General features: G+C 42.3%; 1 protein-coding gene across 1 annotated transcript in view; it reads left to right on the top strand.

Moving 5' to 3' along the window:
* LOC116979505 (serine-rich adhesin for platelets-like) overlaps nt 1-20930 on the top strand; it is a 1930096-nt gene that overhangs the window by 986670 nt on the left and 922496 nt on the right. The window contains exons 110-119 of the mRNA XM_033031015.1: nt 51-176; nt 4748-4873; nt 5524-5649; nt 7404-7529; nt 8839-8964; nt 9865-9990; nt 13188-13313; nt 14548-14673; nt 17440-17565; nt 18481-18606. Of these exons, the coding sequence (XP_032886906.1) occupies nt 51-176; nt 4748-4873; nt 5524-5649; nt 7404-7529; nt 8839-8964; nt 9865-9990; nt 13188-13313; nt 14548-14673; nt 17440-17565; nt 18481-18606 (1260 nt within the window). The remainder of the gene's footprint in view (nt 1-50; nt 177-4747; nt 4874-5523; nt 5650-7403; nt 7530-8838; nt 8965-9864; nt 9991-13187; nt 13314-14547; nt 14674-17439; nt 17566-18480; nt 18607-20930) is intronic.

The raw sequence follows: 20930 nt of genomic DNA, 5'->3' as shown, positions 1-20930 counted from the left end.
GCTAAATGCTGCAGAAATTATTGATATATCACTATCTATTTTCCATCTAGATATCAATGAATGTGGCTCCAACACCTCGTACTGCCAACAAATCTGCACCAACACAATCGGAAGCTTCATGTGCAGTTGTATTCCGGGCTTCAGCACTAATGCGACCAACCCTTCGCTTTGTGATGGTAGGTGTTTTCAAACACATAGATTAGTTTCATTTAGATTAGAGTTACAGCATGGAAACAGACCCTTTGGCCTACCGATTCCCCACTGATCAGCGATCACCCATAAGCTGGTTCAATACTACACACTAGGAACAATTTACAAAAGCCAATTAACCTTTAAACTCGAAGGTCTTTGGGATGGAAACGCAGGCACCCAGAGAAAACCCATGCGGTCACAGGGAGAATGTACAAACCCGGGTCTTTGGCGCTGTAAAGGGCCTGTCCCATGAGCATGTGACTCCATGGGGCAAGCGCGACCTAAAGGGCCTGTCCCCACGAGCATGCGACTCCATGCGGCAAGCGCGACCTAACATGGTCGCTTGAGCCGTACGGCCTTGCTGTGCCGGTCCCACTTCGATCGCTGGAGCCGTGTGGAGTTGTGCGGAGCTGGTCCCGACATCGCGCGGGGCTCCGAAAAACTGACTGTGTTAAAAAATTCTGCGCGGCAACGTCCTGCCGACCCGCAGCCGTTTCGACGCCGTATACACCGCCTCAACGCCGTATGCCATGCGCGAACTTCCCGCGGACTTCGCTCGAACTTCATGTCACTCACTCGACCTCCGCACGGCCCCCGCTTCTAGTTTGGTCGCGCTTGCCGCATGCAGTCGCATGCTCGTGGGACAGGCCCGTTAGGTCGCGCTTGCCGCATGCAGGTCGCATGCTCGTGGGACAGGTCCTTTCGGCAGCAACTCTACTGCTGCGTCACTATCTGTTTTCCATGTAAATATCGCTGAATGTAACCTACTGCCAACAAATCTGCATCAACACAATCGGTAGCTTCATGTGTAGATGTATTCTATCATTTCTCAGATTTAAGGAATAATATTGAATGTGGTAGAATACAGTAATTGCCCTGTACAAACTAGGTGGCCCAGAAAACGAATTTTAGTCACTTGAATACTGAATAAAAATGGATGGCATTTCATTCTCAGCGTGCCTTCAAAATAATAGAATTATATATTTACTGCGCAGTAGTAAAATATTTTGTACATTTTTATATGTGAATGAAGTTAAACTTTCACAATTCACATTATCCTCTCACATTTAAATATTACATCTGCAGGTTTCATAGAATATAGAACAGTACAGCACAAGAACAGGCTCTTCAGCCCACACTGCCTGTGCTGAATAACAGGCCAAGAATAACTCTTACCTACCTACGCATAATCCATATCTCTCCATTCCCTTCATCGGCCGACTTGGGGTTACTGACCATCCCGCGATCTAGGCATAAGCTCAGGGGCGACCGCGCTTTTGCGGTTGCAGCTCCTAGACTATGGAACAGCATCCCTCTTCCCATCAGAACTGCCCCCTCCATCAGCTCTTTTAAGCCTAGACTTAAAACTTATTTCTACTCTCAAGCCTTTCTTGAGGTCCTCTGAGGGAGCGTTGTATGTATGTATCTATGTATGTATTGTTGATCTATGTACCACTGTTTGTAGCACGTTAGTACCTGCACTAATGTAAAGCACTTTGGTCAATGAGAGCGTTTTTAAATGTGCTATAGAAATAAAATTGATTTGACTATTCCATGCCTATCCAAACGTCTCTTAAATGCTTCTGTTGTAGCTGCCTCTGCCACCATCCCTGGCAGCATGTTCCAGACAATCACCAGCCTCTGTGTAAAAAGACTTGCACCGCACATTTCCTTTACACCTTGCCCTTTCAATTTAAGGCTATGCCCTGTAGTATTTGAGTTTTTCCCATCCTGGGAGATACATTCTGATTATCTATCAATCTCAAAATTTTATAGAATTCTATCAAGTTCCAGAAAAAATAATACAAATCTGTCCATCCTCCTCCTGTAGCTAATACTCACTAATCTGGGCATTATTATGGTAAAGCCCTTCTGCACCCTTTTCAATTTCCTTACCTTGTTCCTATAATCGGCCGACTGCATACAATACTCCAAATGCAGCCTAACAAACGTCCTATAAATCTGCATCATGACTTTCTGACTTATACTCAATGACCCAACTATGAAAGCAAGCATCCCCTCAGGGAGTTATAGACTTGGATCACAGGTTCCCTCCCTTATTCTTGAGTGGTCCTACCTATTCCCTGATTACCCTCGTGTTTTTAATGTAGGCATAAAAACCATTGGCATTTTCTTTAATCTGACTTGTCAGAGCTATATTGTGTGGTCCATTTTGGCCCTTTTAATCACCCACTTCAGTTCTTTCCTCAAAAAGCGCCCTGATTCTCTTGCATGAACTTAATTTTTCTTTTTGACAAAATTTGCGACCTCTTTTTTCAATCCAAGGTTCGTTTACTTTGTCACCATTATCTCTTATCTTTACTGGTTCATACTGGTTCTGAACGTCAATCAACTGGCCTTTAAATGTCTCCAACAAGTCAGATGTGGGACTTACCCGATAACAATTGTTCCCAGTGTACCCTCCTGAGCTCCAGTACAATAATGTGTGGTTTGCTTTACTCCAATTTAGTACCTTCCAACATGGTCCAGCCTTCTCCTTATTCATAACAATCTTATGGAGTTGTAGTCACTATCCCCAAAATGATCTTCCACTGTAATAAGAATCACCTGGCCACATTCATTTCCCAACACAAGGTCTAGTATGTTCCCTTCTCTGGTTGGACTATCCACAGACTGTTTCAAGAAACCCACTTGTATACACCTCACACAAACTTCCCCGTCTAACTAAGCCTTTGGAACTGATCAAGTCCCAGTCAATATTGGGAAAGTCAATCACTAAGACAACCCCTGTTGCTTTGGAAAGCTGGTAGAGTAATCTGTCCACATAACAGTACCTCCACCTCTAGTTTGCTATTGGGGGGCCCTATAATACTATCCCGGTAGAGTACTTGCACCTATCTTACTTCTAAACTCCACCTATATCATCTCAATGGATGAATCCTCCAGTATGTGCTCTGAGTGCTGCCATGACAGTCTCCCAGATTAATAGTGCAACTATTCCAAACCTTTTGGGTCCTTCTCGACGATTATAGCTTTAATCTAGGCTCTAAGTCTATCTGTTTACCCCACAATACTCCTTGTATTGAAATAAACACACTTCAGCCATCTGTGTCACCATATTGTTTCACCTCCCCCTGCCTGTCCTTCCTTTGAGACACTGTTTATGACCTCTAACTTCCCATCACATCGCCAAATTCTGACCAACAACTCAGGCTACTAACTCCCTGCCTCCTTAATTTAAACGCTCCTAGTAGCACCAGCAAACATCCCTGCAAGGATTTTGGTCCCTTTCCAGTTCAGAATCAACCCATTAATTTTGTAGAGGTTACCTCTGCCCCAGAAGAGATCCCAATTGTCTAAAAATTGGAATCGTTGTCCCCAACACCAATTCCTGAGCGATGCATTCATCTGTCCAATCTTCCTATTCTTAACCTCATGAGCTTGCGACATCGGAAGTAAACTGCAGATTATCACCCTCAGAGTCCTCCTTCGTAATCTTCTGCCTAATGGGCTTGTCCCACTGAGGCCTCTTTGTAGGCGACTACAGAAGACTTTGCAGTCGCCACATGTTCGCGGATGGTTGCCGGGAAGTCGCCTTCATGGTCGTGAGGAGATCCAGCATTCTGGGAACTAGTCACGGCCTCATGATGGTTTCCATGAGTTTTTCAAAATGTTGAAAAATTAGCGGCGACTAGAATGAAGCTGCCATGGAGAGTAGCGAGAATTCTCGTGTCGTAGGTGGGTCGCCAGGAGGTCCTAATGGGTTACCGGGAGGTCAAAAATTCTCAGAGGTTCTTGTAGGTTGTAGCCGGTGGTGACCGGTGAATTTTATTGGCTCATTGGGGAAAAAAAAAGTGAACAGTAGTTTTCAGAACCAAGGATATCTCACCGGTAATGTTAAATGTCCACCGAGCTTTACAGCCGTGCATCTCTGGCTTCTTAAAAGTTGTCTCCACTCCACTTCCTCCTTCTTCCCCCTTCTCCACCTCTCTTCCCCCCCCTCCCCCCCCTCTTTTAAAGGACTTACTGTACACAGTGCTTTAGCCGTCTTTTTACAGCGCCAACCTTCCTGTTCATTGCGGTGTATGTCTGTATCACCTTGGCTTTGCACCGTGTGAATTTTTAGACAGCGCTCCCCCCGCTTGCCCTGTCCCCCGTCTGCATAATGGGCTGGTGAAGGAAGCGATGTGTTTGTTTGTGTGTGTTCCACTCTGACATTCGCTGTTCCAGTTGCCGTTTTTTTAGGAGACATCTGGCAACTTGTCAGTCACCGGCAGTCCGCTGAAAAATCGCTTAAGTGGGACAGGTCCATAATGCTCTGTTTTCACTTTGCAGGACCTTGTCCTTTCTCCTATCCATGTCATTTGTGCCAACGTGCACCACTTTTGGCTGGTTGCCCTCCCCTTTTGAGAATGTTTCAATAATTATGTTTATTTACCAAAGGTAATGTAAATGTGAAGGCACTCTGATCTCAATGATATGTGGAGGCAAGGGTGACAAACTGCCAACTACTCTAGTTCAGAATATTAAGTGACAAAGTTTACTTCAACAAAGACAAATAACATACAAGTGTTTGACATTTGTTTTCCTCCAGACATCGATGAATGTGGAACCAACACCTCAAACTGTCAACAAATCTGCACCAACACGAACGGAAGCTTCATGTGCAGATGTGACCCAGGTTTCAGCACCAATGTGATCAACTCTTCACTCTGTGATGGTAGGAAGGTTCAAATGCATTGTTTTGCACAGATTGTGAATAACACTCAATGTGGCTGTTGGGCCACGTGGATTTGATGCCCTATAAAACATAGCACATTCCTGACCCGAAATGTCACCTATCCATGTTCTCAAAAGGTGCTGCCTGACCCGATGAAATTCTCCAGCATTTTATGGGGTTTTTTTGTAAACTAACCTCAGTAGTTCCTCGTGTCTAAAGTATATTATCACCTTTAAACTGAGAGGGAAGCAACATCTCTGTAATTTCAATTCTATGTCATCGAAATCATGACCATCCTTGTTTCAATACTCCTTCCATTTCACCAAAGCACATGTAAAACCTGAAAGCACTATTCACAAATATTCAATGGTCAAGAATGGCACTTAGCTGGTAATGTTTCAAAACATCAAAGTAAGATCAGTTAAATTTGGCATTATGTTCCGCACAAATATCGTGGGCCAAAGGGGCCATTCCAGTGCTGTACTATTCTGTTCCATGTAATTTATTTGACAAAGTCAGCTCAATTTCTTTCCCTTAGATCTGTAAATTCACATTCTATTATCTGTAGAATATCACTATATTAAGAGAGAAAATTTCTCGTGGCAAAGCTATAATAATTATTGATGCATCACAAACTGTTTTCCATTTAGATATTGATGAATGTGCAAACAACATCTCAAACTGTCAACAAATCTGCACCAACACAATCGGAAGCTTTGTGTGCAGTTGTGATCCAGGCTTCAGCACCAACGTGACCAACACTTTACTTTGCGATGGTAGGATGTTGTCAAACACATCATTTATCAGATTTAAGGAATAATTCTTAATGTTGCAGTTGTTATTTCCCTGCAAAAGGGTAGGTGCCTCAACAAACAGATAGGACACTCATTAATATTGATACAGAAGGAATAACGTTCAATCTCTGTCAATCTCCAGAATCGCAAAATTTTACTGCAGAAATAATTCTAAAAATGAAGGCAAATTCTTGAGCTTTCAGGACATATAATTACCAAAATCTCTTTACATTACATTATAGTGTCAAATTACAACTGTATTTTTTTGTATTTCTACCATTTCACCAAAACCTATGTAAACGTCAAAGTGTTGTGATTCCACTGATCTATGAAGTAAAGAATGGCATAAATTATTTTGTTGATGCAATGTCTAAGCAATATATTTAAGAATGACATCTCCACGGATTGATTTGCATCAGTAAAGTCCCATTCTATAGTCTACAATAAGGCATGATATTAACACAGAGAGAGTTGCAGTTGGTAACATTAAATGTAATCAATGTGATTGTGGCCTCATTCACTATTTTCCCTCCAGACATCAAAGAATGTGCAGCTAACACGTCAAACTGTCAACAAATCTGCACCAACACAATCAGAAGTTTTGTGTGCAGTTGTGACCCAGGCTTCAGCACCAATGTGACCAACTCTTCCCTTTGTGATGGTAGGATGTTTTAAAACAGATGGTTTCTCCTATTTATTGTGGCATTTCTAGCTGCCCAGTTAATCTTAGATTGTCAAAAAATGGATTCTCCTCACCTTAATATATTGCAGAAGTTGAGAATTCAAGATAAATTGTCATACATTAAGAAATGCATAATTCCACGTTTCCCCCATTATTACCCTGTGAAATCAAAATATTATACCTGTCCTTTTCAATAATTTGGTCCTTACCCCAATGGGGAGGACATCTCAAAGGAACCCTCGTGCCAATGATCGATATGACACAAAATGGCTCACATTGAGCTGGTTATGTTTTGTAGAGTCAAAACAATATTTTCTTGAAAGATCTCTCCATACACTGTTGATAGACACAAAATGCTGGAATAACAGCAGGACACGTAGCATCACTGGATAGAAGTAATGGGTGACGTTTCAGGTCTGAAGAAGGGTCTCAACCCTAAATTTCACTCATTTCTTCCATCCAGATATGCTGCCAGGCCTGCTGTAGTCACTCCAGCATTTTGTGTCTATCTTCGGTGTAAATCAGCATCTGCAGTTTCTTCCTCTACATATATTGTCTTGTCCCTGTATAATGACAGCCTGCAACCAGTTACAATTCAGAACATTAAATTACAAAGTTTAAGCTGGCGGACAAAAATGCTGGAGAAATTCAGTGGGTGAGGCAGCATCTATGGAGCAAAGGAAATAGGCAATGTTTCGGGTCGAAACCCTTCTTCTGAATTCGATGTTTCTGCATCTGCTGTTCCTTCTTAAACAAGTTAAAGCTGGCAATGCCAATTGCAATAAACATAGAAACATAGAAAACAGGTGTAAGTGTACACCATTTGGCCCCTCGAGCCAGCACCGCCATTCAATATGATCATGGCTGATCATCCAAAATCAGTACCCATTCCTGCTTTCTCCCCATATGTCTTGATTCCATTGATTTAACATCATTTACTGTGCCACCATAGAGTGACATCCTGCTGTCTTTGTGGAACAGAACACTAAGTGAAAGAGTTAGAGCTGGCAATACCAAATGCTATGCAAGAAGTTGACATGTCATTTAATTGCAGATATCGATGAATGTGCAACCAACACCTCAACCTGTCAACAAAACTGCAACAACACAATTGGAAGCTTCATGTGCAGTTGTGACCCAGGCTTCAGCATTAATGTGGTCAACTCTTCCCTTTGTGATGGTGGGAATTTTAAAATACAAAGTTTCACATGGGAAGAAGGGATATTTGAGCGCCTCTGTGAATTTTCACCAAAGGGGTTTTCTTTGCAATGAGAAAATGTCAAAATAACTAAATTGTTATATATCAATCATTAACTGCCTTTTTCAGCAAAATACAGTGCTAACCTATCTCAGCAGGTCAAACCATATCTGATGAGGAAATGGATAAACAATGTTTTATGTGGATACAACTCTTCAGGCCGATTGTCATAGTGTCATAGTGGGGGAAGAGCTGGAAAAGAGATGTGCGCAGGACAAAGCTAAGCAAAGGATGAGTGGTTACAGGTGAGGGGGGGTTGAGTGGCAAAGGTCTGAAGTAAAAGGGAGACAAAAGGATGAAAGATAACGAGGGAAGAGCAATGAAATAGAAAGCCAGAAGGAGGGATACCGATGGAAAGTGGTGGATGGTGTGGGCAAAGATGGTCAGAATAGTGTGAGAACTGGGTGTTCATTGGCATAGTTGGGGCTGAGGGGCATGTGGGGAATAGGAAAAAGAATTGGGGCACTGCAAAACTTTGGTGGCCTGACAAATAGATTGTAGTCAAAAATAATGAATCAATGAGGATATTGTTTCATTCATTGTGTCTTCACAGAATGGGTACATTTCCTGCAGAAGGAAATGTAAAAGAAAGGATAAATTATTTAAGTTGTAGGATTGTATATTTCAATTTTTACCAGAGCTAAATTATTATTCAGGTGTGATGCTAAATGACCACAATTACATAACATAATTATGTGAAAACCAAATTGAGAATTGGTGCTTTTCAGAATCCTGTTATTGACCAATGTGGACATAACAACAAAGACCATAGACATAGACCGGGCGGCATGGTGGCGCAGCGGTAGAGTTGCTGCCTTACAACACTTGCAGTAATGGAGACCCGAGTTCGATCCCGACTACGGGTGCTGTCTGTACGGAGTGTGTATGTTCTCACCATGACCTGCATGGGTTTTCTCCGAGATCTTCGGTTTCCTCCCACACTCAAAAGACGTACAAGTTTATAGGTTAATTGGCCTGCTATAAATGTAAATTGTCCCTAGTGTGTGTAGGATAGTGTTAGTGTGCGAGGAAAGCTTGTCATCATGGACTAGGTGGGCCGAAGGGCCTGTTTCCACACTGTATCTCTAAACTAAACCATCTAGAGGATAAAATGTCAGAACATGACACACCCTGTGCCCTTCTTCTTTTGCATCTCATGATTAGATGTGGCAGTTGGAAAAGCCAAAAGACCTGCAAGTGCTTGACAGGTCATTCATTCTTTTTCCTCCAGACATTGATGAATGTGGAACCAACAACTCGAACTGTCAACAAATCTGCACCAATACAATCGGAAGCTTCATGTGCAGTTGTGACCCAGGCTTCAGCACCAACGTGCCCAACTCTTCCCTTTGCGATGGTAGGAATTTTCAATTGGAAAGTTTTGCACATAGGGAAAAATGGCATGTTAGATGTTCTCTGTGAGTTTTCACCCAAGAGATTTTCTTTGCAATGAGAAAATGTAAAAATAGAGCTAAATTGAACTAATAGAACTCAAAACCTGTAAAACATCGAGCAGGCCTGCACACGAACAAACCTTGCAGATCATCATTCTGCACCAATTGCCAACTGAACAGCCACATAATATAAAGTACCAGCGTAACTCAGCGATTGAAGCCACATCTGGGACGGAGGAATGCAGGTGCAATGTGATGGGTGCAGTTTGGCAAAGGTGGACAGGATAGTGGAAGAACTGGGTATTCACCAGCATGCTTGGCGGAGGGGGCGCGGTGAAGGGCATGTGGCTTATAGGAAAAAGAGAGGGGGATGTGGGTTGTTACTTAAAATGGGAGAATTCAATGTTTATTCCATTGGGCTTGTAAGATAACTATGCGGAATATAAGGTGCTGTTGTTCCAGTGCGTATGTGGCTTCACTCTGTCAATGGTGGAAGCCAAAGACCCAAAAGGTCAGAATGGGAATGAGAATGGTAGTTAAACGCTGAGAAGGGCTGGGGAGGCCAAGTTAGTTGATATTTTTAAGGCAGAGATAGGCAAATTCTTGATTAGAACACCTGTCAAGGGTTAGGGGGAGAAGGCAGAAAAATGGAATTAGGAGGCAGAGATCAGTCATGATTGAATGGCAGAGTATACTTAATGGGCTGAATGGCCTAATTCTGCTGTTTTGATTATGAATATTAGAGCAGCAGGATTGTATATCCTCTTTTGCTTCTCATGATGGCAAGTGTGAGAGTTTTATTTACAAAGACAAAGACAAACCTCTTGCAAGTGTTTGACATGTCATTCAATTTTTTCCTCCAGACATTGATGAATGTGGAACCAACACCTCAAACTGTCAACAAATCTGCACCAACACAATCGGAAGCTTTGTGTGCAGTTGTGACTCAGGGTTCAGCGCCAACGTGACCAAACTATCCCTTTGTGATGGTAGGAATTTATTTAAATTAAATTATTCACAGGGCAAAAGGGATAGTAGTTTTTATCTGCGTATTTTCACCTTGGTGCAGCTGTCATATGTATGGCTAAAGGAGATTCCCCCCAAACACCAGTGGTGAGATCTAAAGATGTTAATATTGACCACTATAAAATGGAGAATCCCTGCATTTGTCAGAATTGCTTAACCTTTGTCAGTGGAAAATTATAGGCTGTGGATGGTGCTGACCAGTCCAAGCCTCAGATTGATATGCAGGACGGTTAAAGATCCAGGTGTTCTCCTCATTTCCCCTTAATTGATAATCTGTTTTATTAAAAGTCTGATCTTGACCACTTCCTGTTGTTCTGTATATTGATTTTAGAAAAAGCGCTGCCACATACGGCTGTGATTTTTGGCCATCTTACTCAGTTCCTCTACGCTGTGCAGGACAAGAGGATTTTTCCCTTCGATTAAAAATAAAAGAGTATTAGTGTTAAAATGTTAAGATTCTCTCTCCTGAAAGCCACGCTCCTTCCGGAGGGAATATGAAACCCCGAAGTGTTGAGTGCCTCAGTCAGTCTCTGAATGATGGGGGAGTGAGAGGGTCACGTTTCTCAGTCTGAGCTGTGAATAACACTGAACACATGTCTACCAAACTGTGAGTGTCATTTTGCTGACCTTGAGTGCCCTTAATGTGGTTTGAAAATGAAAATGTGGTTGCTTTGAAATAAAGCACAGCAAATGGTTGGTGGTGGTTGCTTTGAAATAAAGCACAGCAAATGGTTGGTGGTGGTTGGTTTGAAATGAAGCACAGCAAATGGTTGGTGGTTGGTTTGAAATGAAGTATGGCAAATGGTTGGAGGTGGTTGGTTTGAAATGAAGCACGCCAAATGGTTGGTGATGGTTGGTTTGAAATGGCAAATGGTTAAATGTCTAAACTTGACAAGTTCCAGTTTGCACTGTATATTGATTTTAGATAAAACGCTATCACTTACGGCTGTGATTTTTGGCCATCTTACTCAGTCCCCCTCCGCTCATCAGGTGCAGAGGATTCTTCCCATCAATGAAAAATAAAAGTGTTATTAGTTTAAAAAATGTTGAGAATCTCTCTCCTGTCAATCACGCCATGAAGGCCATTCCACTAAAGGTGGGACGGGGAGGGATTATAAAACCCGGAAGTGTGGGTGCGGCTCAGTCTCTGCAAGATGGGGGAGGGAGAGGTCACGACTGTCTGAGCTGTGAATTAACTGAACACACTGAATGTCTACTGAACTGTGTGTGGTGTTTATGTGGTGTTTTGTGTGGTTTTATAGAGGTTTTATGTTGGTTTCACCCTGCTTGAAAAGGTATGAAATTGCTTTGGAATGTGTTGGCCTTGCACCCAGCATGAAATTGTATGAAACAGCATTTGAATTGGTGGCCTTGCACCCTGATGAAATGGTATGTATCTGCATTTGAATTTGGTGGCCTTGCACCCTGCTTGAAGTGGTATGAAACTGCACTTGAATTAGGTGGCCTTGCACCCTGCATGAAATGGTATGAAACTGCATTTAAATTTGGTGGCCTTGCACCGTGCTTGAAGTGGTATGAAACTGCATTTGAATTTGGTGGCCTTGCACCCTGCATGTAGTGGTCGGAAAACGGCACTTGAAGCGGTGGCCTTGCACCCTGCATGAAGTGGTCGGAAACTGCACTTGAATTGGGTGGCCTTGCAACCTGCTTGAAGTGGTATGAAACTGCACTTGAATTTGGTGGCCTTGCACCCTGCTTGAAATGATCGGAATCTGCACGAATTTGGTGGCCTTGCACCCTGCTTGAAGTGGTAGGAAACTGCACTAGAATTTGGTGCCCTTGCACCCTGCTTGAAGTGGTAGGAAACTGCACCTGAATTGGGTGGCCTTGCAACCTGCTTGAAGTGATATGAAACTGCACTTGAATTTGGTGGCCTTGCACCCTGCTTAAAATGGTAGGACACTGCATTTGAATTTGGTGGCCTTGCACCATGCTTGAAATGGAATTTCAAGGCATAGCCGTGATTCAACTGTCAGCACACCAGCCATGAGTGAGCTGCCAGCACATCAGACTTGAGTGACCTCAAGAATCCATTTGTCCCACAATGTCCAGACTTGCACTCTGGAAACCAGTCCCTTCAGCCCACAACACCAATACTAGTACTCCATAAACCCCCCCTCCCCCCATTGGCCACCAATATTGGAATTGGTGGAGAGGTGGAATATTGCTTTGGGGCACCAGACCTTCCATGTGAACATGGCACCCAATGGGTCCCACTTAGTCTAGTATGTATTAAACCTCAGTAAATAAACTTAAATGCATTGATATGATTGGATAGGTGCAAAAGAAATGTAAATAATGTGAATAGTGTTGCAAGACAGTTACCCTGCTGTTTGTTGATTGGCCAAACTGTTAAACCCTAGCAGAATTGTTTTGTGTTCCAGGGTAAATGTTGCATTATTCAGTTGACTAGCTTCTTTCCAGAAGCTTCTGTAAGAAACATCTTTGTAGACTCTCTGTAATTGAATTGAGGAACTATCAATAATGTATTGATGAAATTAATATGTTTGATTGGATTGTAAGGGGACCACCACTATGTAGATCGGCCCCTCAAGATTTGTGGACCTTTAAAATGTAGCCCCATTTTGGATCGGTGTCGATCTTCTGGAAGGGCGCTTGGGACTGCGTGATCTTTTGGACAGTGTCTGCTTGCACGATGCTGAAGGGCTTGGCCAGGCAGAGTCATGGATCGAACCCGCGGTGGTTTAAGTATCGTATAGGGGAATTTGCGGTTTGTTCTAAAAATAAAGTTTAGTTGGTCCAGTGATTGACAGTGTTTTTTTACTGAACTACACTAAGGGGGGAGGGGGGCCAAGATTTGGTAGCATATTTACAAAGGCTTCAATCCAGCGATTGACCTTGCTTTATCTGAGCTGATAAATCTGTGCTACCAAATGAATCATGGTGTGATCACAAATTACAAGTCAAATTCTCAGTCCACTTAAAATTTCCTTCATATTGCAGTGCTCGACTCACCACAACTGGGATACATAGTTGTTTGGTCCACATTTCTCCATGTTTGATCCATATCCCTCAAAACCTTTCCTATAAATGTACCCGTCCAAATGTCTTACATATCTTGTTATTGTATCTGCTTCAACTATTTTCTCTGGCAGACTAACTGAGCTTATTTCTCCAGATATCAATGAATGTGCAGCCAACACCTCAAACTGTCAACAAATCTGCACCAACACAATCGGAAGCTTCCTGTGCAGTTGTAACCCAGGCTTCAGCACCAATGTGACCAACCCTTCCCTTTGTGATGGTAGGAATGTTTTAACATAAAGTTATTTACAGATGGACAAAAGGGATAGTAGTTTTTCTTGGTGTGATTTCACCGTGGTGCAGCTGTCATGTGTACGGCTAAGGGAGATTTCCCCCAAACACGTGGTGAGGTCTGAACGCGTTAATATTGACCAAATTAAGACACTATAAAATGGAGAATCCCTGGATTTGTCGGAATTGCTTAACCTTTGTCAGTGGAAAATTACAGGCTGTGGATGGCGCCGACCAGTCTGAGGCTCAGATTGATATGCAGGATGGTGAAAGATCCAGGTGTTCTCATAATTTCCCCTCAATTGATAATATGTATTAACATCTGTAAATAAACTTAAATGCATTGACATGATTGGATTGCTGCAAATGACTTGTAAATAATGTAAATAATGTTGCAAGACAGTTACCCTGCTGTTTGTTGATTGGCCAAAGTGTTTAACCCTAGCAGAATTGTTTTGTGTTCCAGGGTAAATGTTGCATTATTTAGTTGACTAGCTTCCTTCCCGAAGCTTCTGTAAGAAACATTTTTGAAGACTCTCTGTAATTGGATTGAGGAACTATCAATAATGTATTGATGTAATTAATATGTTTGATTGGATTGTAAGGAGACCACCACTATGTAGTTCCGTCCCTCAAGTTTCGTGGACCTTTAAAATGTAGCCCCATTTTGGATCGGTGTCGATCTTCTGGAAGGGCGCTTGGGACTGCGTGATCTTTTGGGCAGTGTCTGCTTGCACGATGCTGAAGGGCTTGACCAGGCAGAGTCATGGATCGAACCCGCGGTGGTTTAAGTATCGTATAGGGGAATTTGCGGTTTGTTCTAAAAATAAAGTTTAGTTGGTCCAGTGATTGAGTCAGTGTTTTTTTTTACTGAACTAGACGAAGGGGGGAGGGGGGCCAAGCTTTAATGGTGTATTTACAAAGGCTTCAATCCAGCGATTGACCTTGCTTTATATGAGCTGATAAATCTGTGCTACCAAATGAATCATGGTGTGATCACAAATTACGTCAAATTCTCAGTCCACTTAAAATTTCCTTCATATTGCAGTGCTTGACTCACCACAACTGGGATACATTGTTGTTTGGTCCACATTCCTCCATGTTTGATCCATATCCCTCAAAACCTTTCCTATAATTGTACCAGTCCAAATGTCTTTCATTTATTGTTATTGTATTTGCTTCAACTATTTTCTCTGGCAGACTAACTGAGCTTATTTCTCCAGATATCAATGAATGTGCAGCCAACACCTCAAACTGTCCACAAATCTGCACCAACACAATCGGAAGCTTCCTGTGCAGTTGTAACCCAGGCTTCAGCACCAATGTGACCAACCCTTCCCTTTGTGATGGTAGGAATGTTTTAACATAAAGTTATTTACAGATGGACTAAAGGGATAGTAGTTTTTCTTGGTGTGATTTCACCGTGGTGCAGCTGTCATATGTACGGCTAAGGGAGATTTTCCCCAAACACCAGTGGTGAGGTCTGAACGTGTTAATATTGACCAAATTAAAGACACTATAAAATGGAGAATCCCTGCATTTGTCTGAATTGCTTAACCTTTGACAGTGGAAAATTACAAGCTGCGGATGGCGCCAACCAGTCTGCGCCTCTGATTGATATGCAGGAAGGTGTAAATGAAGAGGTGTTCTCCTCATTTCCCCTTAATTGATAATATGTATTAAAACTCTGTAAATGCACTTAAATGCATTGATATGATTTGATTGCTGCAAATGAATTGTAAATAATGTTGCAAGCCAGTTACCCTGCTGTTTGTTGATTGGCCAAACAGTTAAACCCTAGCAGAATTGTTTTGTATTCCAGGGTAAATGGTGCATTATTTAGTTGACTAGCTTCCTTCCAGAAGCTTCTGTAAGAAACATTTTTGTAGACTCTCTGTAATTGGATTGAGGAACTATCAATAATGTATTGATGTAATTAATATGTTTGATTGGATTGTAAGGGGATCACCCATATGTACTTATAACCATATAACCATATAACAATTACAGCACGGATACAGTCCCTCGGCCCTACAAGTCCGTGCCGAACATCTTTTTTCCCTTAGTCCCACCTGCCTGCACTCATACCATAACCCTCCATTCCCTTCTCATCCATATGCCTATCCAATTTATTTTTAAATGATACCAACGAACCTGCCTCCACCACTTCCACTGGAAGCTCATTCCACACCGCTATCACTCTCTGAGTAAAGAAGTTCCCCCTCATGTTACCCCTAAACTTCTGTCCCTTCATTCTGAAGTCATGTCCTCTTGTTTGAATCTTGCCTATTCTCAAAGAAAAAAGCTGGTCCACATCAACTGTCTATTCCCTCTCATCATTTTAAAGACCTCTATCAAGTCCCCCCTTAACCTTCTGCGCTCCAGAGAATAAAGACCTAACTTATTCAACCTTTCACTGTAACTTAGTTGTTGAAACCCAGGCAACATTCTAGTAAATCTCCTCTGTACTCTCTCTATTTTGTTGACATCCTTCCTATAATTGGGCGACCAAAATTGTACACCGTACTCCAGATTTGGTCTCACCAATGCCTTGTACAATTTTAACATTACATCCCAGCTTCTATATTCACTGCTCTGATTTGTAAAGGCTAGCATACCAAAAGCTTTCTTTACCTCCCTATCTATATGAGATTCCACCTTCAAGGAACTATGCACGGTTATTCCCAGATACCTCTGTTCAACTGTATTCTTCAATTCCCTACCATTTACCATGTACGTCCTATTTTGATTTGTCCTGCCAAGGTGTAGCACCTCACATTTATCAGCATTAAACTCCATCTGTCATCTTTCAGCCCATTCTTCCAAATGGCCTAAATCACTCTGTAGACTTTGGAAATCCTCTTCATTATCCACAACACCGCCTATCTTGGTATCATCTACATACTTACTAATCCAATTTACCACACCTTCATCCAGATCATTGATGTACATGACAAACAACAAAGGACCCAACACAGATCCCTGAGGCACCCCACTAGTCACCTGCCTCCAACCCGATAAACAACCATCCACCATTACCCTCTGGCTTCTCCCATTCAGCCACTGTTGAATCCATCTTGCTACTCCTGCATTTATACCCAACAGTTGAACCTTCTTAACCAACCTTCCATGAGGAACCTTGTCAAAGGCCTTACTAAAGTCCATATAGACAACTTCCAGGCACAAATCCATGCTGACTGTTCCTAATCAGACCCTGTTTATCCAGATGCTTATATATATTATCTCTAAGTATATTTTCCATTAATTTGCCCACCACTGAAGTCAAACTAACAGGTCTATAATTGCTAGGTTTACTCTTAGAACCCTATTAAAACAATGGAACAACATGCGCTGTACGCCAATCCTCGGGGACTATTCCCTTTCTAATGACATTTGAAATATTTCTGTCATAGCCCCGGCTATTTCTACACTAACTTCCCTCAATGTCCTAGGGAATACCCTGTCAGGACCTGGAGACTTATCCACTTTTATATTTTTCAATATATTCGGCTCCTCAAGTTTCGTGGACCTATAAAAGTTAGCCCCATTTTGGATCGGTGCCGATCTTCTGGAAGGGCTCTTGGGACTTGATATTTCGGGCATTGTCTGCTTGCACGAGGCTGAAGGGCTTGGCCAGGCAGAGACATGGATTGAACCCATGGTGGTTTAGGTATCGTATAGGGGAATTTACAGTTCGTTCTAAAAATAAAATGTAGTTGGTCCAGTGATTGAGTCAGTGTTTTTTTTACTGGACTAGACTAAAGGCGGGGGGGGGGGGGGGGGGGGGGTAAGCTTTGGGAGCGTATTTACAAAGGCTTCAATCCAGCGATTGACCTTGCTTTATCTGAGCTGAAAAATCTGTGCTACCAAATGAATCATGGTGTGATCACAAATTACAAGTCAAATTCATAGTCCTCTTAAAATTTCCTTCATATTGCAGTGCTTGACTCACCACAACTGGGATACATTGTTGTTTGGTCCACATTCCTCCATGTTTGATACATATCCCTCAAAACCTTTCCTATAATTGTACCAGTCCAAATGTCTTTCATTTATTGTTATTGTATTTGCTTCAACTATTTTCTCTGACAGACTAATTGAGCTTATTTCTTCAGATATCAATGAATGTGCAACCAACACCTCAAACTGTCAACAAATCTGCAACAACACAATCGGAAGCTTCCTGTGCAGTTGTAACCCAGGCTTTAGCACCAATGTGACCAACCCTTCCCTTTGTGATGGTAGGAATGTTTTAACATAAAGTTATTTACAGATGGACAAAAGGGATAGTAGTTTTTCTTGGTGTGTTTTCACCGTGGTGCAGCTGTCATATGTACGGCTAAGGGAGATTTTCCCCAAACACAAGTGGTGAGGTCTGAACGTGTTAATATTGACCAAATTAAAGACACTATAAAATGGAGAATCCCTGCATTTGTCGGAATTGCTTAACTTTTGTCAGTGGAAAATTACAGGCTGTGGATGGCACTGACCAGTCTGAGCCTCAGATTGAAATGCAGGATGGTGAAAGATCCTGGTGTTCTCCTCATTTCCCCTTAATTAATAATATGTTTTAATATTCTGTAAATAAACGTAAATGCATTGACATGATTGAATTGCTGCAAATGAATTGTAAATAATGTAAATAATGTTGCAAGACAATTACCCTGATGATTGTTGATTGGCCAAACTGTTTAACCCTAGCAGAATTGTTTTGTGTTCCAGGGTAAATGTTGCAATATTTAGTTGACTAGCTTCCTTCCAGAAGCTTCAGTAAGAAACATTTTTGTAGACTCTCTGTAATTGGATTGAGGAACTATCAATAATGTATTGATGTAATTAATATGTTTGATTGGATTATAAGGGGACCACCCCTATTTAGTTTGGCCCCTCAAGGTCCGTGGACCTAAAAAAGAATGAATCTTGGTGTGATCACAAATTACGTCAAATTCATAGTCCTCTTAAAATTTCCTTCATATTGCAGTGCTTGACTCACCACAACCGGGATACCTTGTTGTTTGGTCCACATCCCTCCACGTTTGATCCGTATTCCTCAAAACCTTTCCTAAAAATGTACCAGTCCAAATGTCTTTCATATATTTTTATTGTATCTGCTTCAACTATTTTCTCTGGCAGACTAACTGAGCATATTTCTCCAGATATCAATGAATGTGCAACCAGCACCTCAAACTGTCAACAAATCTGCACCAACACAATCGGAAGCTTCCTGTGCAGTTGTAACCCAGGCTTCAGCACCAATGTGACCAAACCTTCCCTTTGTGATGGTAAGAATGTTTTAACATTGTTATTTACAGATGGGCAAAAGGGATAGTAAATCTATGTGGGTCTAACATATAGCTGTTGATTAACTTAATAATGAATGAAAGAAGAATATCATTTCATTTGCTGTGAGTCATCATAGAATGGGTACTTACCCTGCAGAATGAAGGGTAAACATAGGGATGATTGGTGGATGGATGGGTAGATAGATAGAGAGATAGATAGAACAAACGAACATTGGGACTCTGGAAAATGACGCTGGAGAATTACTAATAGGAATAAGAAATGGCAGATGAATTGTATACGTTTTTTGTCTCAGTCTTCACAGCGATGCTGCGCACCCTTTGCAGACATCGCTTGCTCTGGACAGACTCAATGGAGGGGAGTGAGGAACCGGTGATGCATTAGGCAGTTTTCACCACCCTCTGCAGTGCATACTTGTGCATAGCTAGCTCCCCTTACCTGAATAAAGTAGTTAGAGTGCACCTGCACCTGATGGCAGTTCAGCTTATCAAAATTCATCCTTACTGAATTCACAAATCTGGAATCTGAATTCACAGGCCAAAGACATTGTTCAATACTTCTGCCATTTCTCCAAAGGGTATGTAAACCTGACCGTACTCTGATGCCAATGATCAATGTGGCAAAAATTGGCTCACACTTCGCTTGTTATGTTCTGTAAAGTAATTACAATATTTTTGAGAAAGAGAGATCCATTTACTGAGCTCCCAGTGTACTGTGACATCTGCAGTCTATGGTATGTCTGAATATTAATGTGTATCGTGTCAGTTGTCAAAGTCAAATCCCATGCAGGCTGTTGATGTGCAATTCACTTGTTTTTCGCCCGACATCAATGAAGGCACATCAAATACCTCAAACTTTCAACAAATCTGCTCCAACAGAATAGGAAGCCTCATGTGTAGTTGTAAACCAGGCTTCAGCACCAATTTGACCAATTCATCACTTTGTGATGGTAGGAATTTTTGAATTCTGCAACGGGACATGGAAAAATTGATTGATAGGCCGTAAATCTTCCAATTAGTATTTAGTTCGGGATAATGTGATGTTCTTTTTGGTTAGAGGAAGCAAAAGTCCAATTGCTATCTAAATGCAGACAAATAGCAAATGAGTGAGGCTTAGAGCGACCTAGATGTTCTAACGCATAAGTCACAAAAAGTTAGCTGGCCAATCCTACAAGTAGAAAAGAGTCAAAGGACATTTTGGCCATTATTGGCAAGTAGTATTGCCAGGGGCAGTTCTGTGGCTCAGTTGTTATCACTGCACCAGAGGTCTCAAGTGTTGTCTGGAGTTTGCACATTCTCCCTGTGACCATGTGGGTTTCCCTTAAGGTGCTCAGATTTTCTCCCACATCCTACAGATGTGTGACTACTTGGCCTCCGTAAAATTGCTCATCGGGTGTCCAAAGAGATTTTATAATATACTAGACCAAGTGCAGACCCGTTGGGTCTGCTCCCCCAACGCAGCCGTTCCCTACCCATAGCCCTCACGGGAGACGTGGTCCTCCAACTCAAGCAGTTCAGGACTCAGCAGTGCGGCTGTTTTTAAATGGCGTCTTTGAGGCGAGATGCGGGCGCCAGCAGCCGATATGGTCACTGGCCAGCAGGAGGCGACAAAATGAGTGAGTGGGGGGGTGAGGGGAAGAAGGATTTTATTAAAAATGTGTACATAAACACGACAAAATTTAATCAGGAGTGGATATTTGGAATAAAAAGTGAAATCTCTACCGAAATGGAAAAACTCTGGGTGTTTGTGGGTCTTGTGTTGGCGTAGCAACGAATCAAAGGCTGGCACCTACAGGCTGGCAACCACAAGTCATGCAGAAACACAGCCAGCCAGCCAGCAGCCACAGAGTTTTAATATTATACTAGACCAAGTGCAGACCCGTTGGGTCTGCTCCCCCAACGCAGCCGTTCCCTACCCGTAGACTCCACGGGAGACGTCGTCCTCCAACTCAAGCCGTTCCCGAACATACCAGCACTCAGCAGTGCGGCTGTTTTTAAATTGAGTGTTTGAGGCGAGAGGCGGGCGCCAGCAGCCGTTATGGTGGGGGGGAGAAGGATTTTATTAAAAATGTGTACATAAACACGACAACATTTAATCAGGAGAAGATACTTGGAATGAAAAGTGAAATCTCTGCCGAAATGGAAAATATATCGGCGTTTCTGGGCCTGGTGTTGCCGTAGCAACGAATCAAAGGCTGGCAGCCACAAGTCAGGCAGAAACACACACACACCAACACACCACACACACACACACACACACACACACAACACACACACACACACACACCACACACAACCAAACAACG

The sequence above is a fragment of the Amblyraja radiata genome, chromosome 13 (assembly GCF_010909765.2).
Source record: "Amblyraja radiata isolate CabotCenter1 chromosome 13, sAmbRad1.1.pri, whole genome shotgun sequence".
Classification (NCBI taxonomy): domain Eukaryota; kingdom Metazoa; phylum Chordata; class Chondrichthyes; order Rajiformes; family Rajidae; genus Amblyraja; species Amblyraja radiata.
The sequence above is the reverse complement of the archived record's forward strand: the minus strand, read 5'-3'. Positions and strand labels throughout refer to the sequence as shown.